This window comes from Schistocerca cancellata, chromosome 11 (genome assembly GCF_023864275.1).
Source record: "Schistocerca cancellata isolate TAMUIC-IGC-003103 chromosome 11, iqSchCanc2.1, whole genome shotgun sequence".
In the NCBI taxonomy this organism is placed as follows: Eukaryota; Metazoa; Arthropoda; class Insecta; order Orthoptera; family Acrididae; genus Schistocerca; species Schistocerca cancellata.
In genome coordinates this window covers 30,766,436-30,788,297 of record NC_064636.1, presented here as the reverse complement: position 1 = coordinate 30,788,297, position 21,862 = coordinate 30,766,436, and the positions used below count along the sequence as shown (strand labels likewise).

Genomic DNA, 21,862 nt, shown 5'->3' with positions numbered 1-21,862 from the left:
ATCTTGCAAAAACAGCACACCTTGCAAAGACAGCACGCCTTGCAAAGACAGCACACGTTTCAAAGATAGCATGCATTGTAGAGACAGCAGAATTTGCAGAGATGGCACGACTTGCAAAGACAGAACAACTTGCAAAGACAGCAAACCATGCAAATACAGCATGCCTTGCAAAGAATTCACAGCTTGCAAAGAATTCACACCTTGCAAAGATGGCACACATTTGAAAGATGGCACACCTTGCCAAGATGGAACACAATTCCCAGACAAAACACCTTGCATAGCCAGAACAGCATGCCTTGACAAGGCAGGACACCTTGACAAGACAGCATGCCTTGAGAAGACAGCACGCATTGCCAAGACAGCACACCTTGCCAAGAAAGCATGCCTTGCCAAGACAGCATGCATTGCCAAGACAGCACACCTTGCCAAGACAGCATGCCTTGCCAAGACAGCACAACTTCCTAAAGCGGCATGCCTTGCGAAAACAGGATGGCTAGCGAAGACAGCACGCCCTCAAAAGATGCCATGGCATGCGAAAGCAGCATGCCTTGTGAAGACAGCACACCTTGTGTAGACAGCACGCCTTTTGCAGACAGCCATCCTTAAGTAGACAGCTCGCCTTGTGTAGGCAGCATGTCTTATGTAGACAGCACGCCTTGTGTAGACAGAACACATTGTGTAGGTAGAATGTCTTCCAAAGACATATTTAGACAGTACGCCATGTGTAGACAGCATGTCATGTGTAGACTGAACGAAATCTGCAGACAGCATGCCATGTGTAGATAGCACGCCATCTGTAGAAAGCACACAATGTGTAGACAGCACGCCTTGATAAGACAGTATGCGTAGCGAAGATAGTACGCATTGCCAAGACAGCACACTTTGCCCAGAGAGCACACATAGCCAAGAAAGCATGCCTTGCCAAGACAGCACGCCTTGCTGAGAAAGCATGCCTTGCTGAGACAGCAGGCCTTAATAAATCAGCACTCCTTGCAAAGACAGCACACCTTGCCAAGACAGCACACCTTGCCAAGATGGCACACCCTACCAAGACAGCACAACCTTGCCAAGACAGCACACCTTGCCAAGACTGCATATCTTGCCAAGAGAGCACACCTTGCCAAGACAGCACTCCTTGCAAAGACTGCACCCCTTGCACAGACAGAAGGCTTGCAAAGACACCACGGCTTGTCAAGACAGTACGACTCACGAAGACATAATGCCTTACGAAGTCAGGACGCCTTTTAAAGACAGCACGCCTTGCGAAGGCATCATGCCTTGTAGGGCAGCATGCCATGTGAAGGCAGCACTGCTTGCGAAGGCAGCACATCTTGCAAAGACAGCACGCCTTCCAAAGACAGCACACGTTTCAAAGATAGCATGCATTGCAGAGACAGCAGAATTTGCAGAGATGGCACGATTTGCAAACTCTTAGCTGACTTGGGACACAGCACGTTTTTAGAGATGAAGAGAACCAGCACTCCCTGCGAAGGCAGCACTACTAGCGAAGGCAGCACTCCTTGTGAAGGCGGCACTCCTTGCGAAGGCAGCACCCTCTGCAAAGGCAGCACTCCTTGCGAAGGCAGCACTCCTTGCAAAGGCAGCACTCTGAGCAAGGGCAGCACTCCCTGCGAAGGCAGCACTCCGTGCGAAGGCAGCACTCTGTGCGAAGGCAGCACTCCCTGCAAAGGCAGCACACCTTGCGAAGCCAGCACCCTGTGCAAAGGCAGCACTCCGTGCAAAGGCAGCACTCCTTGCGTAGGCAGCACTAGTAGCAAAGGCTGCACTTCCTAGCGAAGGCAGCACTCCTTGTGAAGGCAGCACTCTGTGCAAAGGCAGCACTCCGTGCAAAGGCAGCACTCTGTGTGAAGGCAGCACTCCTAGCGAAGGCTGCACTCCTTGCGAAGGCAGCACTCCTTGCAAAGGCAGCACTCATTGGAAGGCAGCACTCGTTGCAAAGGCAGTACTCCCTGCGAAGGCAGCAGTACTTGCGAAGGCATTACCCCTTGCGAAGGCAGCCCTCCGTGTGAAGGCAGCACTTCTAGCGAAGGCAGCACTCCTTGGAAGGCAGCACTCCTTGCGAAGGCAGCACTCCTTGCGAAAGCAGTACTACTTGCGAAGGCAACACTCCTTGCGAAGGCAGCAGTCCTTGCGAAGGCAGCACTCCTTGTGAATGCAGCACTCCTTGCGAAGGCAACACTCCTTGCAAAGGCAAAACTCCCTGCGAAGGCAGCACTCCTTGCGAAGGCGCCACCCCATGCGAAGGCAGCACTCCCTGCGAAGGCAGCACTTCTTGCGAAGGCAGCACTCTGTGCGTAGGCTGCACTCTGTGCGAAGGCAGCAATCTGTGCAAAGGCAGCACTCCTTGCGAAGGCTGCACTCCGTACGAAGGCAGCACTCCTAGCGAAGGCAGCACTCTGTCCTAAGGCAGCACTCCTTGGGAAGGCAGCACTCCTTGCGAAGGCAGCAGTCCTTGCGAAGGCTGCACTCCTTGCGAAGGCAGCACTCCTTGCGAAGGCAGCACTCCTTGCGAAGGCAGCACTCTGTCAAAGGAAGCACTCCGTGTGAAGGCAGCACTATGTGCGAAGGCTGCACTCCGTGCAAAGGCAGCACTCCTTGCGAAGACAGCACTCCTTGCGAAGGCAGCACTCCTTGCGAAGGCAGCACTCCTAGCGAAGGCAGCCCTCATTGCGAAGGCAGCACTCCTTGCGAAGGTATTTCTCCTTGCGAAGGCAGCACTTTTTGCAAAGGCAGCACTCCTGGTGAAGGCAAAACCACTTGCAAAGACAGCACACCCTACAAAAGCAGCCCTCGTTGCGAAGGCAGCACTCCTTGCGAAGGCACTCCTTGCGAAGGCAGCACTCCTTGCAAAGGCAGCACCCATTGGAAGACAGCACTCGTTGCAAAGGCAGTACTCCCTGCGAAGGCAGCAGTACTTACGAAGGCATTACCCCTTGCGAAGGCAAAACTCCCTGCGAAGGGAGTCCTCCTTGCGAAGGCAGCCCTCCGTGTCAAGGCAGCACTTCTAGCGAAGGCAGCACTCCTTGGAAGGCAGCACTCCTTGCGAAGGCAGCACCCCTTGCGAAGGCAGTACTACTTCCGAAGGCAGCACTCCTTGCGAAGGCAGCACTCCTTGCGAAGGCAGTACTCCTTGCAAAGGCAGCACTCCTTGCGAAGGCAGCACTCCTTGCGGAGGCACCACTCCTTCTGAACGCAGTACTCCTTGCGAAGGCAACACTGCTAGCGAAGGCAGCACTCCTTGCGAAGGCAGCACTCCTTGCGAAGGCAGTACTCCTTGCAAAGGCAGCACACCTTGCGAAGGCAGCACTCCTTGCGAAGGCTGCACTCTGTATGATGGCAACACTCCTAGGGAAGGCAGCACTCGGTCCCAAGGCAGCACTCCTTGGGAAGGCAGCATTCCTTGCGAAGGCAGCACTCCTTGCGAAGGCAGCACTCCTTGCAAAAGCAGCACTCCTAGCGAAGGCAGCACTCCTTGTGATGGCAGCGCTCCTTGCAAAGGCAGCACTTCTTGCGAAGGCAGCACACCTTGCGAAGGCAGCACTCCTTGCGGATGCAGCACTCCCTGCGAAGGCAGCACTCCTTGCGAAGGCACCACTCCTTGCGAAGGCAGCACTCCTTGCAAAGGCAGCACTCCCTGCGAAGTCAGCCCTCCTTGCGAAAGCAGCACTCCTAGTGATGGCAGCACTCCTTGCAAAGCCAGCTCTCCTTAGAAGGGCAGCACTCCTAGCGAAGGCAGCACTCCTTGCGAAGGCAGCAATCCTTGCAAAGGCAGCATTCCTTGTGAAGGCAGCTCTCCTTGCGAAGGCAGCACTCCCTGCGTAGGCAGCACTGCCTGCGAAGGCAGCACTCCTAGCGAAGGCAGCACTCCTATCGAAGGCAGCACTCCTAGCGAAGGCAGCACTCCTAGCGAAGGCAGCAATCCTTGCAAAGGCGGCACTCCTTGCGAAGGCAACAGTCCATGCAAAGGCAGCACTCTTTGCGGAGGCAGCACTCTGTGCAAAGGCAGCACTCTGTGCAAAGGCAGCAGTCCCTGCGAAGGCAGCACTCTGTGCAAAGGCAGCACTCCGTGAGAAGGGAGCATTCCTTGCGAAGGCAGCACTCCTTGCGAAGGCAGAACTCCTTACGAGGGCAGCACTCCTTTTGTAGGCAGCACTCCTTGCGAAGGCAGCGCTCGTTGCGAAGGCAGCACTCCTGGCGAAGGCAGCACTCCTGGCGAGGGCAGCACTCCTTGCGAAGGCAGGACTCCTTGCGAAGGCAGCACTCCTTTCGAAGGCAGCACTCCTTGCGAAGGGAGCACTCCTTGCGAAGGCAGCACTCCTTGCGATGGCTGCACTCCTTGCGAAGGCAGCACTCTGAGCAAAAGCAGCACTCCATGCGAAGGCTGCACTCCGTGCGAAGGCAGCACTCCGTGCAAAGGCAGCAACCTGTGCGAAGGCAGCACTATGTGCATAGGCACCACTCCTTGCGAAGGCAGCACTCCCTGCGAAGGCAGCAATCCCTGCTGAGGTAGCCCTCTTTGTGAAGGAAGCACTCCTTGCGAAGGCAACACTCCTTGCAAAGGCAGCACTCCTTGCGAAAGCAGAACTACTTGCAAAGGCAGCATACCGTGCAAAGGAAGCACTACTTGCGAAGGTTGCTTTCTGTGCGGAGACAGCACTCCATGCAAAGGCAGCACTCTGTGCAAAGACAGCACTCCGTGCGAAGGCAGCACCCCTTGCGAATCCACCACTACTTGCGAAGGCAGCACTCCGTGCGAAGGCAGCACTACGTGCGTAGGCACCATCCCTTGTGAAGGCAGCACTCCCTGTGAAGGCAGCACTCCTAGAGAACGCAGCACTCCTTGCGAAGGCATCACTCCTTGTGAAGGCAGCACTCTGTGCAAAGGCAGCACTCCCTGCGAAGGAAGCATACCTTGCGAAGGCACCACCCCATGCGAAGGCAGCACTCCCTGCGAAGGCAGCACTCCTTGCGAAGGGAGCACTCCTTGCGAAGGCAGCACACCTTGCGAAGGCAGCACTCCTTGGAAGGCAGCACTCCATGCAAAGGCAGTACTCCCTGCGAAAGCAGAACTACTTGCGAAGGCATTACTCCTTGCGAAGGCAGCACTCCCTGCGAAGGCAGCCCTCTTTGCGAAGGCAGCCCTCCTTGCGAAGGCAGCACTCCTAGCGAAGGCAGCACTCCTTGCGATGGCAGCGCTCCTTGCAAAGGCAGCACTCCTTGCGAAGGCAGCACACCTTGCGAAGGCAGCACTCCTTGCGGATGCAGCACTCCCTGCGAAGGCAGGACTCCTTGCGAAGGCACCACTCCTTGCGAAGGCAGCACTCCCTGCAAAGGCAGCACTCCCTGCGATGGCAGCCCTCCTTGCGAAAGCAGCACTCCTAGCAAAGGCAGCACTCCTTGCGAAGGTAACTCTCCTTAGAAGGGCAGCACTCCTAGCGAAGGCAGCAGTCCTTGCGAAGGCATATCTCCTTGCGAAGGCAGCACTCCTTGCAAAGGCAGCACTCCTTGCGAAGGCACCACCCCTTGCGAAGGCAGCACTCCCAGCAAAGGCAGCCCTCATTGCGAAGGCAGCACTCCTTGCGAAGGCAGCACTCCTTGCGAAGGCAGCACTCCTTGCGAAGGCAGCACTCTTTGCGAAGGCACCACCCCTTGCGAAGGCAGCACTCCCTGCAAAGGCAGCCCTCATTGCGAAGGCAGCACTCCTTGCGAAGGCAGCACTCATTGGAAGGCAGCACTCGTTCAAAGGCAGTACTCCCTGAGAAGGCAGCACTACTTGCAAAGGCATTACCCCTTGCGAAGGCAGCCCTCCTCTCGAAGGCAGCCCTCCTTGCGAAGTCAGCACTCCTAGCGAAGGCAGCACTCCTTGTGAAGGCAGCAGTCCTTGCGAAGGCAGTACTCCTTGCGAAGGCAGTACTCCTTGCGAAAGCAGCACTCCTTGCGGAGGCAGCACTCCTTGTGAATGCAGCACTCCTTGCGAAGGCAACACTCCTTGCGAAGGCACCACCCCTTGCGAAGGCAGCACTCCCTGCGAAGGCATTACCCTATGTGAAGGCAGCACTCCCTGCGAAGGCAGCTCTCCTTGCGAAGGCAGCCCTCCTTGTGAGGACAGCACTCCTAGCGAAGGCAGCACTCCTTGCGAAGGCAGCACTCCTTGTGAAGGCAGTACTCGTTGCAAAGGCAGCACTCCTTGCGAAGGCAGCACTCCTTGCGAAGGCAGTACTCCTTGCAAAGGCAGTACTCCTTGCGAAGGCAGCACTCCTTGCGGAGGCACCACTCCTTCTGAACGCAGTACTCCTTGCGAAGGCAACACTGCTAGCGAAGGCAGCACTCCTTGCGAAGGCAGCACTCCTTGCGAAGGCAGTACTCCTTGCAAAGGCAGCACACCTTGCGAAGGCAGCACCTTGCGAAGGCTGCACTCTGTACGAAGGCAACACTCCTAGCGAAGGCAGCACTCGGTCCCAAGGCAGCACTCCTTGTGAAGGCAGCATTCCTTGCGAAGGCAGCACTCCTTGCGAAAGCAGCACTCCTAGCGAAGGTAGCACTAATTGTGATGGCAGCGCTCTTTGCAAAGGCAGCACTTCTTGCGAAGGCAGCACACCTTGCGAAGGCAGCACTCCTTGCGGATGCAGCACTCCCTGTGAAGGCAGCACTCCTTGCGAAGGCACCACTCCTTGCGAAGGCAGCACTCCTTGCAAAGGCAGCACTCCCTGCGAAGTCAGCCCTCCTTGCGAAAGCAGCACTCCTAGCGATGGCAGCACTCCTTGCGAAGCCAGCTCTCCTTAGAAGGGCAGCACTCCTAGCGAAGGCAGCACTCCTTGCGAAGGCAGCAATCCTTGCAAAGGCAGCATTCCTTGTGAAGGCAGCTCTCCTTGCGAAGGCAGCTCTCCCTGCAAGGCAGCACTGCCTGCGAAGGCAGCACTCCTTGCGATGGCTGCACTCCTTGCGAAGGCAGCACTCTGAGCAAAAGCAGCACTCCATGCGAAGGCTGCACTCTGTGCGAAGGCAGCGTGCAAAGGCAGCAACCTGTGCGGAGGCAGCACTATGTGCATAGGCACCACTTCTTGCGAAGGCAGCACTCCCTGCGAAGGCAGCAATCCTTGCTGAGGCAGCCCTCTTTGTGAAGGAAGCACTCCTTGCGAAGGCAGCACTCCTTGCAAAGGCAGCACTCTTTGCGAAGGCAGAACTACTTGCAAAGGCAGCATACCGTGCAAAGGAAGCACTACTTGCGAAGGTTGCTTTCCGTGCGGAGACAGCACTCCGTGCAAAGGCAGCACTCTGTGCAAAGACAGCACTCCGTGCGAAGGCAGCACCCCTTGCGAATCCACCACTACTTGCGAAGGCAGCGCTCCGTGCGAAGGCAGCACTACGTGCGTAGGCACCATCCCTTGTGAAGGCAGCACTCCCTGTGAAGGCAGCACTCCAAGAGAACGCAGCACTCCTTGCGAAGGCATCACTCCTTGTGAAGGCAGCACTCTGTGCAAAGGCAGCACTCCCTGCGAAGGAAGCATACCTTGCGAAGGCACCAACCCATGCGAAGGCAGCACTCCCTGCGAAGGCAGCCCTCATTGCGAGGGCAGCACTCCTTGCGAAGGCAGCACTCCTTGCGAAGGGAGCACTCCTTGCGAAGGCAGCACTCCTTGCGAAGGCAGCACTCCTTGGAAGGCAGCACTCCTTGCAAAGGCAGTACTCCCTGCGAAAGCAGAACTACTTGCGAAGGCATTACTCTTTGCGAAGGCAGCACTCCTTGCGAAGGCATCACTCCTTGTGAAGGCAGCACTCTGTGCAAAGGCAGCACTCCTTGCGAAGGCAGCACACCTTGCGAAGGCAGCACTCCTTGCGGATGCAGCACTCCCTGCGAAGGCAGCACTCCTTGCGAAGGCACCACTCCTTGCGAAGGCAGCACTCCCTGCAAAGGCAGCACTCCCTGCGAAGGCAGACCTCCTTGCGAAAGCAGCACTCATAGCGAAGGCAGCACTCCTTGCGAAGGTAGCTCTCCTTAGAAGGGCAGCACTCCTAGCGAAGGCAGCACTCCTTGCGAAGGCATATCTCCTTGCGAAGGCAGCACTCCTTGCAAAGGCAGCACTCCTTGCGAAGGCACCACCCCTTGTGAAGGCAGCACTCCCAGCAAAGGCAGCCCTCATTGCGAGGGCAGCACTCCTTGCGAAGGCAGCACTCCTTGCGAAGGCAGCACTCCTTGCGAAGGCAGCACTCCTTGCGAAGGCAGCACTCATTGGAAGGCAGCACTCGTTCAAAGGCAGTACTCCCTGAGAAGGCAGCACTACTTGCGAAGGCATTACCCCTTGCGAAGGCAGCCCTCCTCTCGAAGGCAGCCCTCCTTGCGAAGACAGCACTCCTAGCGAAGGCAGCACTCCTTGTGAAGGCAGCACTCCTTGCGAAGGCAGTACTCCTTGCGAAGGCAGTACTCCTTGCGAAAGCAGCACTCCTTGCGGAGGCAGAACTCCTTGTGAATGCAGCACTCCTTGCGAAGGCAACACTCCTTGCGAAGGCACCACCCCTTGCGAAGGCAGCACTCCCTGCGAACGCATTACCCCTTGTGAAGGCAGCACTCCCTGCGAAGGCAGCCCTCCTTGCGAAGGCAGTCCTCCTTGTGAGGGCAGCACTCCTAGCGAAGGCAGCCCTCATTGCGAAGGCAGCACTCCTTGCGAAGACAGCACTCTTTGCGAAGGGAGCACACCTTGCGAAGGCAGCACTCCTTGGAAGGCAGCACTCCTTGCAAAGGCAGTACTCCCTGCGAAAGAAGAACTACTTGCGAAGGCATTACCCCTTGCGAAGGCAGCACTCCCTGCGAAGGCAGCCCTCTTTGCGAAGGCAGCCCTCCTTGCGAAGGCAGCAATTCCTAGCGAAGGCAGCACTCCTTGCGATGGCAGCGCTCCTTGCAAATGCAGCACTCCTTGCAAAGGCAGTACTCCTTGCGAAGGCAGCACTCCTTGCGGATGCAGCACTCCCTGCGAAGGCAGCACTCCTTGCGAAGGCACCACTCCATGCAAAGGCAGCCCTCATTGCGAAGGCAGCACTCCTTGCGAAGGCAGCACTCCTTGCGAAAGCAGCACTCCTTGCGGAGGCAGCACTCCTTGTGAATGCAGCACTCCTTGCGAAGGCAACACTCCTTGCGAAGGCACCACCCCTTGCGAAGGCAGCACTCCCTGCGAAGGCATTACCCTATGTGAAGGCAGCACTCCCTGCGAAGGCAGCTCTCCTTGCGAAGGCAGCCCTCCTTGTGAGGACAGCACTCCTAGCTAAGGCAGCACTCCTTGCGAAAGCAGCACTCCTTGCGGAGGCAGCACTCCTTGTGAATGCAGCACTCCTTGCGAAGGCAGCACTCCTTGTGAATGCAGCACTCCTTGCGAAGGCAACACTCCTTGCGAAGGCACCACTCCTTGCGAAAGCAGCACTCCTTGCGGAGGCAGCACTCCTTGTGAATGCAGCACTCCTTGCGAAGGCATCCCTCCTTGCAAAGCACCACTCCTTGCGAAGGCAGCACCCCCTGCGAAGGCAGCACTGCTAGTGAAGGCAGCACTCCTAGCGAAGGCAGTACTCATTGCGAGGGCAGCACTCCTTGCGAAGGCAGCACTCCTTGCGAAGGGAGCACTCCTTGCGAAGGCAGCACTCCTTGCGAAGGCAGCACTCCTTGCGATGGCAGCAATCTGTACAAAGGCAACACACCGTGCGAAGGCAGCATTTCTAGCGTAGGCAACAATCCTAGCGAAGGCAGCACTTCTAGCGAAGGCAGCACTTCTTGCAAATGCAGCACTCCCTGCAAAGGCAGCACTCCTAGCGAAGGCAGCACTCCTTGGGGAAGCAGCAATCCCTGCGAGTCAGAACTCTGTGCGAAGGCAGCACTTCTTGCAAAGGCAGCACTCCTTGCAAAGGCAGCACTCAGTGCAAAGGCAGCACTCTGTGCAAAGGCAGCACTCCGTGCGAAAGCAGCACTCCTTGTGAAAGGAGCACTTCTTGCGAAGGGAGCACTCCTTGCTAAGGCAGCACTCCTTGCGAAGGCAGCACTCGTTGCGAAGGCAGCACTTCTTGGAAACCAGCACTCCTTGCGAATGCAGCACTCCTTGCAAAGGCAGCACTCCTTGCGAAGGCAGCACTCCTTGCGCAGGCAGCACTCTGTGCAAAGGCAGCACAACATGCAAAGGCTGCACTGCTTGCGAATGCAGCACTTCTTGTGAAGGCAGCACTCCTTGCGAAGGCAGCACTCCTTGCGAAGGCAGCACTCCGTGCGAAGCCAGCACTCCGTGCAAAGGCAGCACTCCTAGCAAAGGCAGCACTCCTAGCTAAGGCAGCACTCCTAGCGAAGCCAGCACTCCGTGCAAAGGCAGCACTCCTAGCAAAGGCAGCACTCCTAGCGAAGGCAGAACTCCTAGCGAAGGCAGCACTCGTTGTGAAGGCAGCACTCCTTGCGAAGGCAGCAATCCTAGCGAAGGCAGCACTCCCTGTGAAGGCAGCAATCCTAGCGAAGGCTGCACACCGTGCGAAAGCTGCACTCCTTGCGAAGGCAGTACACTGTGCAAAGGCAGCACTCCTTGCGAAGGCAGCACTCTGTGCAAAGGCAGCACTCCGTGCGAAAGGGCGCACTCCTTGCGAAGGCAGCACTCCTTGCGAAGGCAGCACTCCATGCGAAGGCAGCACTCGTTGCGAAGGCAGCACTCCTTGAGAAGGCAGCATTCCATGCAAAGGCAGCACTCCTTGCGAAGGCAACACTCCTTGCGAAGGCAGCACTCCTTGCGAAGGCAGCACTCCCTGTGAAGGTAGCCCTCCTTGCGAAGGCAGCACTCCTTGCGAAGGCAGCAGTCCTTGCGAAGGCAGCACTCCGGGCGAAGGCAGCACTCCTTGCGAAGGCAGAACTCTGTGCAAAAGCAGCACTCCTAGCGAAGGCAGCAGTCCTTGCGAAGGTAGCACTCCTTGCGAACTCAGCACTCCATGCAAAGGCAGCACTCCTTGCGAAGGCAACACTCCTTGCGAAGGCAGCACTCCTTGCGAAGGCAGCTCTCCCTGTGAAGGTAGCCCTCATTGCGAAGGCAGCACTCCTTGCGAAGGCAGCAGTCCTTGCGAAGGCAGCAGTCCTTGCGAAGGCAGCACTCCGGGCGAAGGCAGCACTCCTTGCGAAGGCAGCACTCTGTGCAAAGGCAGCACTCCGTGCGAAAGGGAGCACTCCTAGCAAAGGCAGCACTCCTAGCTAAGGCAGCACTCCTAGCGAAGCCAGCACTCCGTGCAAAGGCAGCACTCCTAGCAAAGGCAGCACTCCTAGCGAAGGCAGAACTCCTAGCGAAGGCAGCACTCGTTGTGAAGGCAGCACTCCTTGCGAAGGCAGCAATCCTAGCGAAGGCAGCACTCCCTGTGAAGGCAGCAATCCTAGCGAAGGCTGCACACCGTGCGAAAGCTGCACTCCTTGCGAAGGCAGTACACTGTGCAAAGGCAGCACTCCTTGCGAAGGCAGCACTCTGTGCAAAGGCAGCACTCCGTGCGAAAGGGCGCACTCCTTGCGAAGGCAGCACTCCTTGCGAAGGCAGCACTCCATGCGAAGGCAGCACTCGTTGCGAAGGCAGCACTCCTTGAGAAGGCAGCATTCCATGCAAAGGCAGCACTCCTTGCGAAGGCAACACTCCTTGCGAAGGCAGCACTCCTTGCGAAGGCAGCACTCCCTGTGAAGGTAGCCCTCCTTGCGAAGGCAGCACTCCTTGCGAATGCAGCAGTCCTTGCGAAGGCAGCACTCCGGGCGAAGGCAGCACTCCTTGCGAAGGCAGAACTCTGTGCAAAAGCAGCACTCCTAGCGAAGGCAGCAGTCCTTGCGAAGGTAGCACTCCTTGCGAACTCAGCACTCCATGCAAAGGCAGCACTCCTTGCGAAGGCAACACTCCTTGCGAAGGCAGCACTCCTTGCGAAGGCAGCTCTCCCTGTGAAGGTAGCCCTCATTGCGAAGGCAGCACTCCTTGCGAAGGCAGCAGTCCTTGCGAAGGCAGCAGTCCTTGCGAAGGCAGCACTCCGGGCGAAGGCAGCACTCCTTGCGAAGGCAGCACTCTGTGCAAAGGCAGCACTCCGTGCGAAAGGGAGGACTCCTTGCGAAGGCAGCACTCCTTGCGAAGGCAGCACTCCTTGCGAAGGCAGCACTCCTTTCGAAGGCAGCACTCCTTGCGAAGGCAGCACTCCATGCAAAGGCAGCACTCCTTGCGAAGGCAACACTCCTTGCGAAGGCAGCACTCCTTGTGAAGGCAGCACTCCCTGTGAAGGTAGCCCTCCTTGCGAAGGCAGCACTCCTTGCGAAGGCAGCAGTCCTTGCGAAGGCAGCAGTCCTTGCGAAGGCAGCACTCCGGGCGAAGGCAGCACTCCTTGCGAAGGCAGAACTCTGTGCAAAGGCAGCACTCCTAGCGAAGGCAGCAGTCCTTGCGAAGGTAGCACTCCTTGCGAAGGCAGCACTTCTTGCGAAGGCAGCACTCCTAGCGAAGGCAGCACTCCTTGCGAAGGCAGCACTCCTTGCGAAGGAAGCTCTCCTTGCAAGGGAGGACTCCTTGCAAAGGCAGTACTCCCTGCAAAAGCAGCACTACTTGTGATGGCACCACCCCTTGCGAAGGCAGCACTCCCTGCGAAGGCAGCCCTCCTTGCGAAGGCAGCACTCCGGGCGAAGGCAGCAATCCTTGCGAAGGCAGAACTCTGTGCAAAGGCAGCACTCCTAGCGAAGGCAGCAGTCCTTGCGAAGGTAGCACTCCTTGCGAAGGCAGCACTTCTTGCGAAGGCAGCACTCCTTGCGAAGGCAGCACTCCTAGCGAAGGCAGCACTCCTTGGTGAAGCAGCAATCCCTGCAAATCAGAACTCTGTGCGAAGGCAGCACTCCTTGCAAAGGCAGCACTCCTTGCAAAGGCAGCACTCTGTGCAGAGGCAGCACTCTGTGCAAAGGCAGCACTCCGTGCGAAGGCAGCACTCCTTGCGAAAGGAGCACTCCTTGCGAAGGGAGCACTCCTTGCTAAGGCAGCACTCCTTGCGAAGGCAGCACTCCTTGCGAAGGCAGCACTTCTTGGAAAGCAGCACTCCTTGCGAAGGCAGCACTCCTTGCAAAGGCAGCACTCCTTGCGAAGGCAGTACTCCTTGCGAAGGCAGCACTCTGTGCAAAGGCAGCACAACATGCAAAGGCTGCACTGCTTGCGAAGGCAGCACTCCTTGTGAAGGCAGCACTCCTTGCGAAGGCAGCACTCCTTGCGAAGGCAGCACTCCTTGCGAAGGCAGCACTCCGTGCGAAGCCAGCACTCCGTTCAAAGGCAGCACTCCTAGCAAAGGCAGCACTCCTAGCGAAGGCAGCACTCCTAGCGAAGCCAGCACTCCGTGCAAAGGCAGCACTCCTAGTGAAGGCAGCACTCCTAGCGAAGGCAGCACTACTAGCGAAGGCAGCACTCGTTGTGAAGGCAGCACTCCTTGCGAAGGCAGCAATCCTAGCGAAGGCAGCACTCCCTGTGAAGGCAGCAATACTAGCGAAGGCTGCACACCGTGCGAAAGCTGCAGTCCTTGCGAAGGCAGTACACTGCGCAAAGGCAGCACTCCTTGTGAAGGCAGCACTCCTTGCGAAGGCAGCACTCCTTGCAAAGGCAGCACTCCGTGCGAAGCCAGCACTCCGTGCAAAGGCAGCACTCCTAGCAAAGGCAGCACTCCTAGAGAAGGCAGCACTCCTAGCGAAGCCAGCACTCCGTGCAAAGGCAGCACTCCTAGCAAAGGCAGCACTCCTAGCAAAGGCAGCACTCCTAGCGAAGGCAGCAATCCTAGCGAAGGCAGCACTCGTTGGGAAGGCAGCACTCCTTGCGAAGGCAGCAATCCTAGCGAAGGCAGCACTCCCTGTGAAGGCAGCAATCCTAGCGAAGGCTGCACACCGTGCGGAAGCTGCACTCCTTGCGAAGGCAGTACACTGTGCAAAGGCAGCACTCCTTGCGAAGGCAGCACTCTGTGCAAAGGCAGCACTCCGTGCGAAAGGGAGCACTCCTTGCGAAGGCAGCACTCCTTGCGAAGGCAGCACTCCTTGCGAAGGCAGCACTCCTTGCGAAGGCAGCACTCCTTGCGAAGGCAGCACTCCTTGTGAAGGCAGCACTCCATGCAAAGGCAGCACTCCTTGCGAAGGCAACACTCCTTGCGAAGGCAGCACTCCTTGCGAAGGCAGCACTCCCTGTGAAGGTAGCTCTCCTTGCGAAGGCAGCACTCCTTGCGAAGGCAGCAGTCCTTGCGAAGGCAGCACTCCGGGCGAAGGCAGCACTCCTTGCGAAGGCAGAACTCTGTGCAAAGGCAGCACTCCTAGCGAAGGCAGCAGTCCTTGCGAAGGTAGCACTCCTTGCGAAGGCAGCACTCCTTGCGAAGGCAGCACTCCTTGCGAAGGCAGCACTCCTTGCGAAGGCAGCACTCCTTGCGAAGGAAGCTCTCCTTGCAAGGGAGCACTCCTTGCAAAGGCAGTACTCCCTGCAAAAGCAGCACTACTTGCGAAGGCACCACCCCTTGCGAAGGCAGCACTCCCTGCGAAGGCAGCCCTCCTTGCGAAGGCATCCCTCCTTGCAAAGCACCACCCCTTGCGAAGGCAGCACCCCCTGCGAAGGCAGCACTGCTAGTGAAGGCAGCACTCCTAGCGAAGGCAGTACTCCTTGCGAGGGCAGCACTCGTTGCGAAGGCAGCACTCCTTGCGAAGGCAGCACTCCTTGCGAAGGCAGCACTCCTTGCGAAGGCAGCACTCCTTGCGAAGGCAGCAATCTGTACAAAGGCAACACTCCGTGCGAAGGCAGCACTACGTGCGAAGGCAGCATTTCTAGCGTAGGCAACAATCCTAGCGAAGGCAGCACTTCTAGCGAAGGCAGCACTTCTTGCAAATGCAGCACTCCCTGCAAAGGCAGCACTCCTAGTGAAGGCAGCACTCCTTGGGGAAGCAGCACTCCCTGCGAATCAGAACTCTGTGCAAAGGCAGCACTCCTTGCAAAGGCAGCACTCCTTGCAAAGGCAGCACTCTGTGCAAAGGCAGCACTCTGTGCAAAGGCAGCACTCTGTGCAAAGGCAGCACTCCGTGCGAAGGCAGCACTCCTTGCGAAAGGAGCACTCCTTGCGAAGGGAGCACTCCTTGCTAAGGCAGCACTCCTTGCGACGGCAGCACTCCTTGCGAAGGCAGCACTTATTGGAAAGCAGCACTCCTTGCGAAGGCAGCACTCCTTGCAAAGGCAGCACTCCTTGCGAAGGCAGCACTCCTTGCGAAGGCAGCACTCCTTGCGAAGGCAGCACTCTGTGCAAAGGCAGCACAACATGCAAAGGCTGCACTGCTTGCGAAGGCAGCACTCCTTGTGAAGGCAACACTCCATGCAAAGGCAACACACCTTGTGAAGGCAGCACTCCTTGCAAACGCAGCACTTCTTGGAAGGCAGCACTCCTTGCAAAGGCAGCATTCCTTGCAAAGGCAGCACTACTTGCGAAGGCAGCACTCTTTGGAAAGGCAGCACTACGTGCGAAAGCTACACTCCGTGCAAAGGCAGCACTCTGTGCAATATTAGCAGTCTGTGCGAAGGCAGCACTACGTGGGTAGTCACCTCTCCTTGCAAAGGCAGCACTCCCAGCAAAGGCAGCACTCCCTGCGAAGCCAGCCCTCCTTGCGAAGGCAGCCCTCCTTGCGAAGGCAGCACTCCTTGCGAAGGCAGCACTATTTGCGAAAGCAGCACTCCCTGGACGGCAGCTCTCCTAGCAAAGGCAGTACTCCCTGCGAAGGCAGCACTACTTGCGAAGGCAGCACTACTTGCGAAGGCACCACCCCTTGCGAAGGCAGCACTCCCTGTGACGGCAGCAATCCTTGCGAAGGCAGCCCTCTTTGCGAAGGGAGCACTCCTGCGATGGCAGCACTCATTTCGAAGGCAGCACTCCATGGGAAGGCAGCACTCCTTGCGAAGGCAGCACTCTGTGCAAAGGCAGCACTCCGTGCAAAGGCAGCACTCATAGCGAAGGCAGCATTCCTTGTGAAGGAAGCACTCCGTGCGAAGGCAGCACTCCGTGCGAAGGCAGCACACCTAGCGAAGGCAGCACACCTAGCGAAGGCAGCACTCTGCGCAAAGGCACCACCCCTTGCGAAGGCAGCACTCCCTGCATAGGCAGCACTCCTAGCGAAGGCAGCACTCATAGCGAAGGCAGCATTCCTTGTGAAGGAAGCACTCCGTGCGAAGGCAGCACTCCGTGCGTAGGCACCATCCCTTGCGAAGGCAGCACTCCCTGTGAAGGCAGCTCTCCTAGCGAACGCAGCACTCCTTGCGAAGGCACCACTCCTTGTGAAGGCAGCACTCCCTGTGAAGGCAGCAATCACTGCGAAGGCAGCCCTCCTTGCGAAGGCAGCACTCTGTGCAAAGGCAGCACTCCGCGCAAAGGCAGCACTCCTTGTGAAGGGAACACTCCTTCGACGGCAGTACTCCTTGCGTAGGCATTAGTCCTTGAGAAGGCAGCACTCCTTGCGAAGTTAGCACTCTGTGTAAGGACAGCACTACGTGCGAAGGCGGCACTCCGTGCGAAGGCAAAACTCTGTGCAAAATTAGCACTCTGTGCGAAGGCAGCACTACGTTTGTAGGCACCACTCCTTGCGAAGGCAGCACTCCCTGGAAAGGCAGCACTCCCTGCGAAGGTAGTCTTCCTTGCGAAGGCAGCACTCCTTGTGAAGGCAGCACTCCTTGCGAAGGCAGCACTCCTTGGGAAGGCAGCACTCCTTGCGAAGGAACACTCCTTGCAAAGGCAGCACCCCGTGTGTAGGCACCATCCCTTGCGAAGGCGGCACTCCCTGTGAAGGCAGCACTCCTAGTGAACGCAGCACTCCTTGCGAAGGCAGCACTCCTTATGAAGCCAGCACTCCTTGCGAAGGGAGCACTCCTTGGAAGGCAGCACTCCTTGCAAAGGCAGTACTCCGTGCGAAAGCAGTACTACTTGCGAAGGCAATACCCCTTGCAAAGGCAGCACTATCTGCGAAGGCAGCCCTCCTTGTGAAGGCAGCCCTCCTTGTGAAGGCAGCACTCCTAGCGAAGGCAGCACTCCTTGTAAAGGCAGCACTCCTTGCGAAGGCAGCACTGCTTGCGAAGGCAGCACTCCTAGCGAAGGCAGCACTCCTTGCGAAGGCAGCACTCCTAGCCAAGGCAGCACTCCCAGGTAAGGCAGCACTCCTAGTGAAGGCAGCACTCCGTGCGAAGGCGGCGCTCCTTACGAAGACAGCAGTCTGTGCAAAGGCAGCACTCCGTGTGAAGGCAGCACTCTGTGCAAAGGCAGCACTCCTTGCCATGGCAGGACTCAGTGCAAAGGCAGCACTCCGTGTGAAGGGAGCACTCCTTGCGAATGCAGCATTCCTTGCGAAGGCGGCACTCGTTGCGAAGGCAGCACTCTGTGCAAAGGCAGCACTCCTTGCGAAGGCAGCACTCCTTGCGAAGGCAGCACTCTGTGCGAAGGCTGCACTCAGTGTGAAGGCAGCACTCTGTGCGGAGGCACCATACCTTGTGAAGGCAGCACTCTGTGCAAAGGCAGCTTTCCTTGCGAAGGCAGCACTACTAGCGAAGGATGCACTCACTACGCAGGCAGCACTCACTGCGAAGGCTGCACTCCGTGCGAAGGCAGCACTCCTTGCAAAGGAAGCACTCTGTGCTAAGGCAGCACTCCTTGCGAAGGCACCACTCCTTGCGAAGGCAGCACTCTGTGCAAACGCAGCATTCTGAGCAAAGGCAGCACTCCGTGCGTAGGCACCACCCCTTGCGAAGGCAGCACTCATTGCGAAGGCAGCACTCCTTGCGAAGGCAGCACTCCTTGCGAAGGCAGCACTCTGTGCAAAGGCAGCAATCCTAGCGAAGGCAGCACTCTCTGCGAAGGCAGCAATCCTAGCGAAGGCTGCACTCCGAGCGAAAGCTGCACTCCTTGCGAAGGCAGTACACTGTGCAAAGGCAGCACTCCTTGCGAAGGCAGCACTCTGTGCAAAGGCAGCACTCCATGCGAAAGGGAGCACTCCTTGCGAAGGCAGCACTCCTTGCGAAGGCAGCACTCCTTGCGAAGGCAGCACTCCTTGCGAAGGCAGCACTCCTTGAGAAGGCAGCACTCCATGCAAAGGCAGCACTCCTTGCAAAGGCAACACTCCTTGCGAAGGCCGCACTCCTTGCGAAGGCAGCACTCCTTGCGAAGGCAGCACTCCTTGCGAAGGCAGCACTCCTTGCGAAGGCAGCACTCCCTGTGAAGGTTGTCCTCCTTGCGAAGGCAGCACTCCTTGCGAAGGCAGCAGTCCTTGCGAAGGCACTATTCCGCGCGAAGGCAGCACTCCTTGCGAAGGCAGAACTCTGTGCAAAGGCAGCACTCCTTGCGAAGGCAGCACTCCTTGCGAAGGCAGCACTCTGTGCGAAGGCTGCACTCAGTGTGAAGGCAGCACTCTGTGCGGAGGCACCATACCTTGTGAAGGCAGCACTCTGTGCAAAGGCAGCTTTCCTTGCGAAGGCAGCACTACTAGCGAAGGATGCACTCACTACGCAGGCAGCACTCACTGCGAAGGCTGCACTCTGTGCGAAGGCAGCACTCCTTGCAAAGGAAGCACTCTGTGCTAAGGCAGCACTCCTTGCGAAGGCACCACTCCTTGCGAAGGCAGCACTCTGTGCAAACGCAGCATTCTGAGCAAAGGCAGCACTCCGTGCGTAGGCACCACCCCTTGCGAAGGCAGCACTCATTGCGAAGTCAGCACTCGTAGCGAAAGCTGCACTCCGTGCCAAGGCAGCACTCCTTGGAAGGGCAGCACTCCATGCGAAGGCAGCACTCCTTGCAAAGGCAGCACTCCTTGCGAAGCAAGTACTCTAAGCAAAGGCAGCACTCCGTGCGAAGGCTGCACTCCGTGCGAAGCCAGCACTCCATGCAAAGGCAGCACTCCTAGCAAAGGCAGCACTCCTAGCGAAGTCAGCACTCGTAGCGAAGGCAGCACCCCTAGCGAAGGCAGCACTCCTAGCGAAGGCAGCACTCGTTGCGAAGGCAGCACTCCTTGCGAAGGCAGCACTCCTTGCGAAGGCAGCACTCCTTGCGAAGGCAGCACTCTGTGCGAAGGCAGCAATCCTAGCGAAGGCAGCACTCCCTGCGAAGGCAGCAATCCTAGCGAAGGCTGCACTCCGAGCGAAAGCTGCACTCCTTGCGAAGGCAGTACACTGTGCAAAGGCAGCACTCCTTGCGAAGGCAGCACTCTGTGCAAAGGCAGCACTCCGTGCGAAAGGGAGCACTCCTTGCGAAGGCAGCACTCCTTGCGAAGGCAGCACTCCTTGCGAAGGCAGCACTCCTTGCGAAGGCAGCACTCCTTGAGAAGGCAGCACTCCATGCAAAGGCAGCACTCCTTGCGAAGGCAACACTCCTTGCGAAGGCAGCACTCCTTGCGAAGGCAGCACTCCTTGTGAAGGCAGCACTCCTTGCGAAGGCAGCACTCCTTGCGAAGGCAGCACTCCCTGTGAAGGTTGTCCTCCTTGCGAAGGCAGCACTCCTTGCGAAGGCAGCAGTCCTTGCGAAGGCAGTATTCCACGCGAAGGCAGCACTCCTTGCGAAGGCAGAACTCTGTGCAAAGGCAGCACTCCTAGCGAAGGCAGCAGTCCTTGCGAAGGTAGCACTCCTTGCGAAGGCAGGACTCCTTGCGAATGCAGCACTCCTTGCGAAGGCAGCACTCCTTGCGAAGGAAGCTCTCCTTGCAAGGCACAACTCCTTGCAAAGGCAGTACTCCCTGCAAAAGCACCACTACTTGCGAAGGCACCACCCCTGCGAAGGCAGCACTCCCTGCGAAGGCAGCCCTCCTTGCAAAGGCATCCCTCCTTGCGACGCACCACCCCTTGCGAAGGCAGCACCCACTGCGAAGGCAGCACTGCTAGTGAAGGCAGCACTCCTAGCGAAGGCAGCACTCCTTGCGAGGGCAGCACTCCTTGCGAAGGCAGCACTCCTTGCGAAGGCAGCACTCCTTGCGAAGGCAGCACTCCTTTCGAAGGCAGCACTCCCTGCGAAGGCAGCACTCCTTGCGAAGGCAGCACTCCTTGCGAAGGCAGCAATCTGTACAAAGGCAACACTCCTTGCGAAGGCAGCACTACGTGCGAAGGCAGCATTTCTAGCGAAGGCAACAATCCTAGCGAAGGCAGCACATCTAGCGAAGGCAGCATTTCTTTCAAAAGCAGCACTCCCTGCAAGGGCAGCACTCCTAGCGAAGGCAGCACTCCTTGGGGAAGCAGCACTCCCTGCGAATAAGAACTCTGTGTGAAGGCAGCACTCCTTGCAAAGGCAGCACTCCTTGCGAAGGCAGCACTCTGTGCAAAGGCAGCACTCCTTGCGAAGGCAGCACTCTGTGCAAAGGCAGCACTCCTTGCGAAGGCAGCACTCCTTGCGAAGGCAGCACTCCTTGCGAAGGGAGCACTCCTTGCGAAGGGAGCACTCCTTGCGAAGGGAGCACTCCTTGCGAAGGGAGCAATCCTTGAGAAGGGAGCACTCCTTGTGAAGGCAACACTCCGTGCAAAGGCAGCACTCCTTGTGAAGGCAGTACTCCTTGCGAAGGCAGCACTTCTTGGAAAGCAGCACTCCTTGCGAAGGCAGCACTCCTTGCAAAGGCAGCACTCCTTGCGAAGGCAGCACTCCTTGCGAAGGCAGCACTCTGTGCAAAGGCAGCACAACATGCAGAGGCTGCAATTCGTGCGAAGGCAGCACTCTGTGCAAAATTAGCAGTCTCTGCGAAGGCTGCACTACGTGCATAGGAACCACTCCTTGCGAAGGCAGCACTCCCTGCAAAGGCAGCACTCCCTGCGAAGGCAGCACTCCTTGCGAAGGGAGCACTCTGTGCAAACGCAGCACTCCGTGTGAAGACAGCACTCTTTGCGAACGCAGTACTCCTTGCGAAGGCAGCTCTCCTTGTGAAGGCAACACTCCGTGCAAAGACAGCGCTCCTTGTGAAGGCAGCACTCTTTGCGAAGGCACCACTTCTTGGAAGGCAGCACTCCTTGCGAAGGCAGCACTCCTTGTGAAGGCAGCACTCATTGCGAAGGCAGCAGTCTGTGCAAAGGCAGCACTACGTGCGAAAGCTGAACTCTGTGCAAAGGCAGCACTCTGCGCAAAATTAGCAGTCTGTGCGAAGGCAGCACTACGTGCGTAGGCACCACTCCTTGCGAAAGCAGCACTCCCGGCAAAGGCAGCACTCCCTGCGAAGGCAGCCCTCCTTGCGAAAGCAGCCCTCCTTGCGAAGGCAGCACTCCTTGCGGAGGCAGCAGTCCTTGCGAAGGCAGCACTCCTTGCGAAGGCATCACTCCTTTCGAAAGCAGCACTCCCTGGAAGGCAGCCCTCCTTGCAAAGGCAGTACTCCCTGCGAAGGCAGCACTACTTGCGAAGGCACCACCCCTTGCGAAGGCAGCACTCCCTGCGATGGCAGCCCTCCTTGGGAAGGCAGCCCTCTTTGCGAAGGGAGCACTCCTGCGAAGGCAGCACTCCTTGCGAAGGCAGCACTCCGTGCGAAGGCAGCACTCCTTGCGAACGCAGCACTCTGTGCAAAGGCAGCACTCCGTGTAAAAGCAGCACTTCGTGCGATGGCAGCACTACGTGCGAAGGCAGCACTACGTGTGAAGGCAGCACACCTAGCGAATGCAGCACACCTAGCGAATGCAGCACTCTGCAGAAAGTCAACACCCCTTGCGAAGGCAGCACTCCCTGCAAAGGCAGCACTCCTAGCGAAGGCAGCACTCATAGCGAAGGCAGCATTCCTTGTGAAGGCAGCACTCTGTGCAAAGGGAACACTCCGTGCGAAAGGGAGCACTCCTTGCGAAAGCAGCACTCCTTGCGAAGGCAGCACTCCTTGCGAAGGCAGCACTCCTTG

The 21,862-nt window shown here is 57.9% G+C and overlaps 6 protein-coding genes across 6 annotated transcripts in view; 2 read left to right on the top strand and 4 right to left on the bottom strand.

Moving 5' to 3' along the window:
- LOC126108593 (uncharacterized) overlaps nt 1-21,862 on the top strand; it is a 539,378-nt gene that overhangs the window by 280,706 nt on the left and 236,810 nt on the right. The gene's annotated exons all lie outside the window — the stretch shown is intronic.
- Nucleotides 1,272-2,884, bottom strand: LOC126108149 (ice-structuring glycoprotein-like). Its single transcript, XM_049913394.1, has 3 exons — nt 2,639-2,884; nt 2,004-2,543; nt 1,272-1,682 (listed from the first exon to the last, which is right to left on the bottom strand). The coding sequence occupies exons 1-3, from the start codon at nt 2,882-2,884 to the stop codon at nt 1,272-1,274; spliced, it is 1,197 nt and encodes a 398-aa protein (XP_049769351.1).
- LOC126108148 (uncharacterized) lies at nt 3,012-6,058 on the bottom strand. The gene is made up of 2 exons (XM_049913393.1): nt 5,023-6,058; nt 3,012-4,915 (listed from the first exon to the last, which is right to left on the bottom strand). The coding sequence occupies exons 1-2, from the start codon at nt 6,056-6,058 to the stop codon at nt 3,012-3,014; spliced, it is 2,940 nt and encodes a 979-aa protein (XP_049769350.1).
- On the top strand, nt 8,903-9,547 carry LOC126108147 (uncharacterized). The gene has a single exon (XM_049913392.1). It carries the CDS (start codon nt 8,903-8,905, stop codon nt 9,545-9,547), a length of 645 nt encoding a protein of 214 aa, XP_049769349.1.
- Nucleotides 10,496-11,056, bottom strand: LOC126108146 (uncharacterized). Its single transcript, XM_049913391.1, has one exon. The coding sequence runs from the start codon at nt 11,054-11,056 to the stop codon at nt 10,496-10,498; it is 561 nt and encodes a 186-aa protein (XP_049769348.1).
- Nucleotides 17,886-18,716, bottom strand: LOC126108145 (uncharacterized). Its single transcript, XM_049913390.1, has one exon. The coding sequence runs from the start codon at nt 18,714-18,716 to the stop codon at nt 17,886-17,888; it is 831 nt and encodes a 276-aa protein (XP_049769347.1).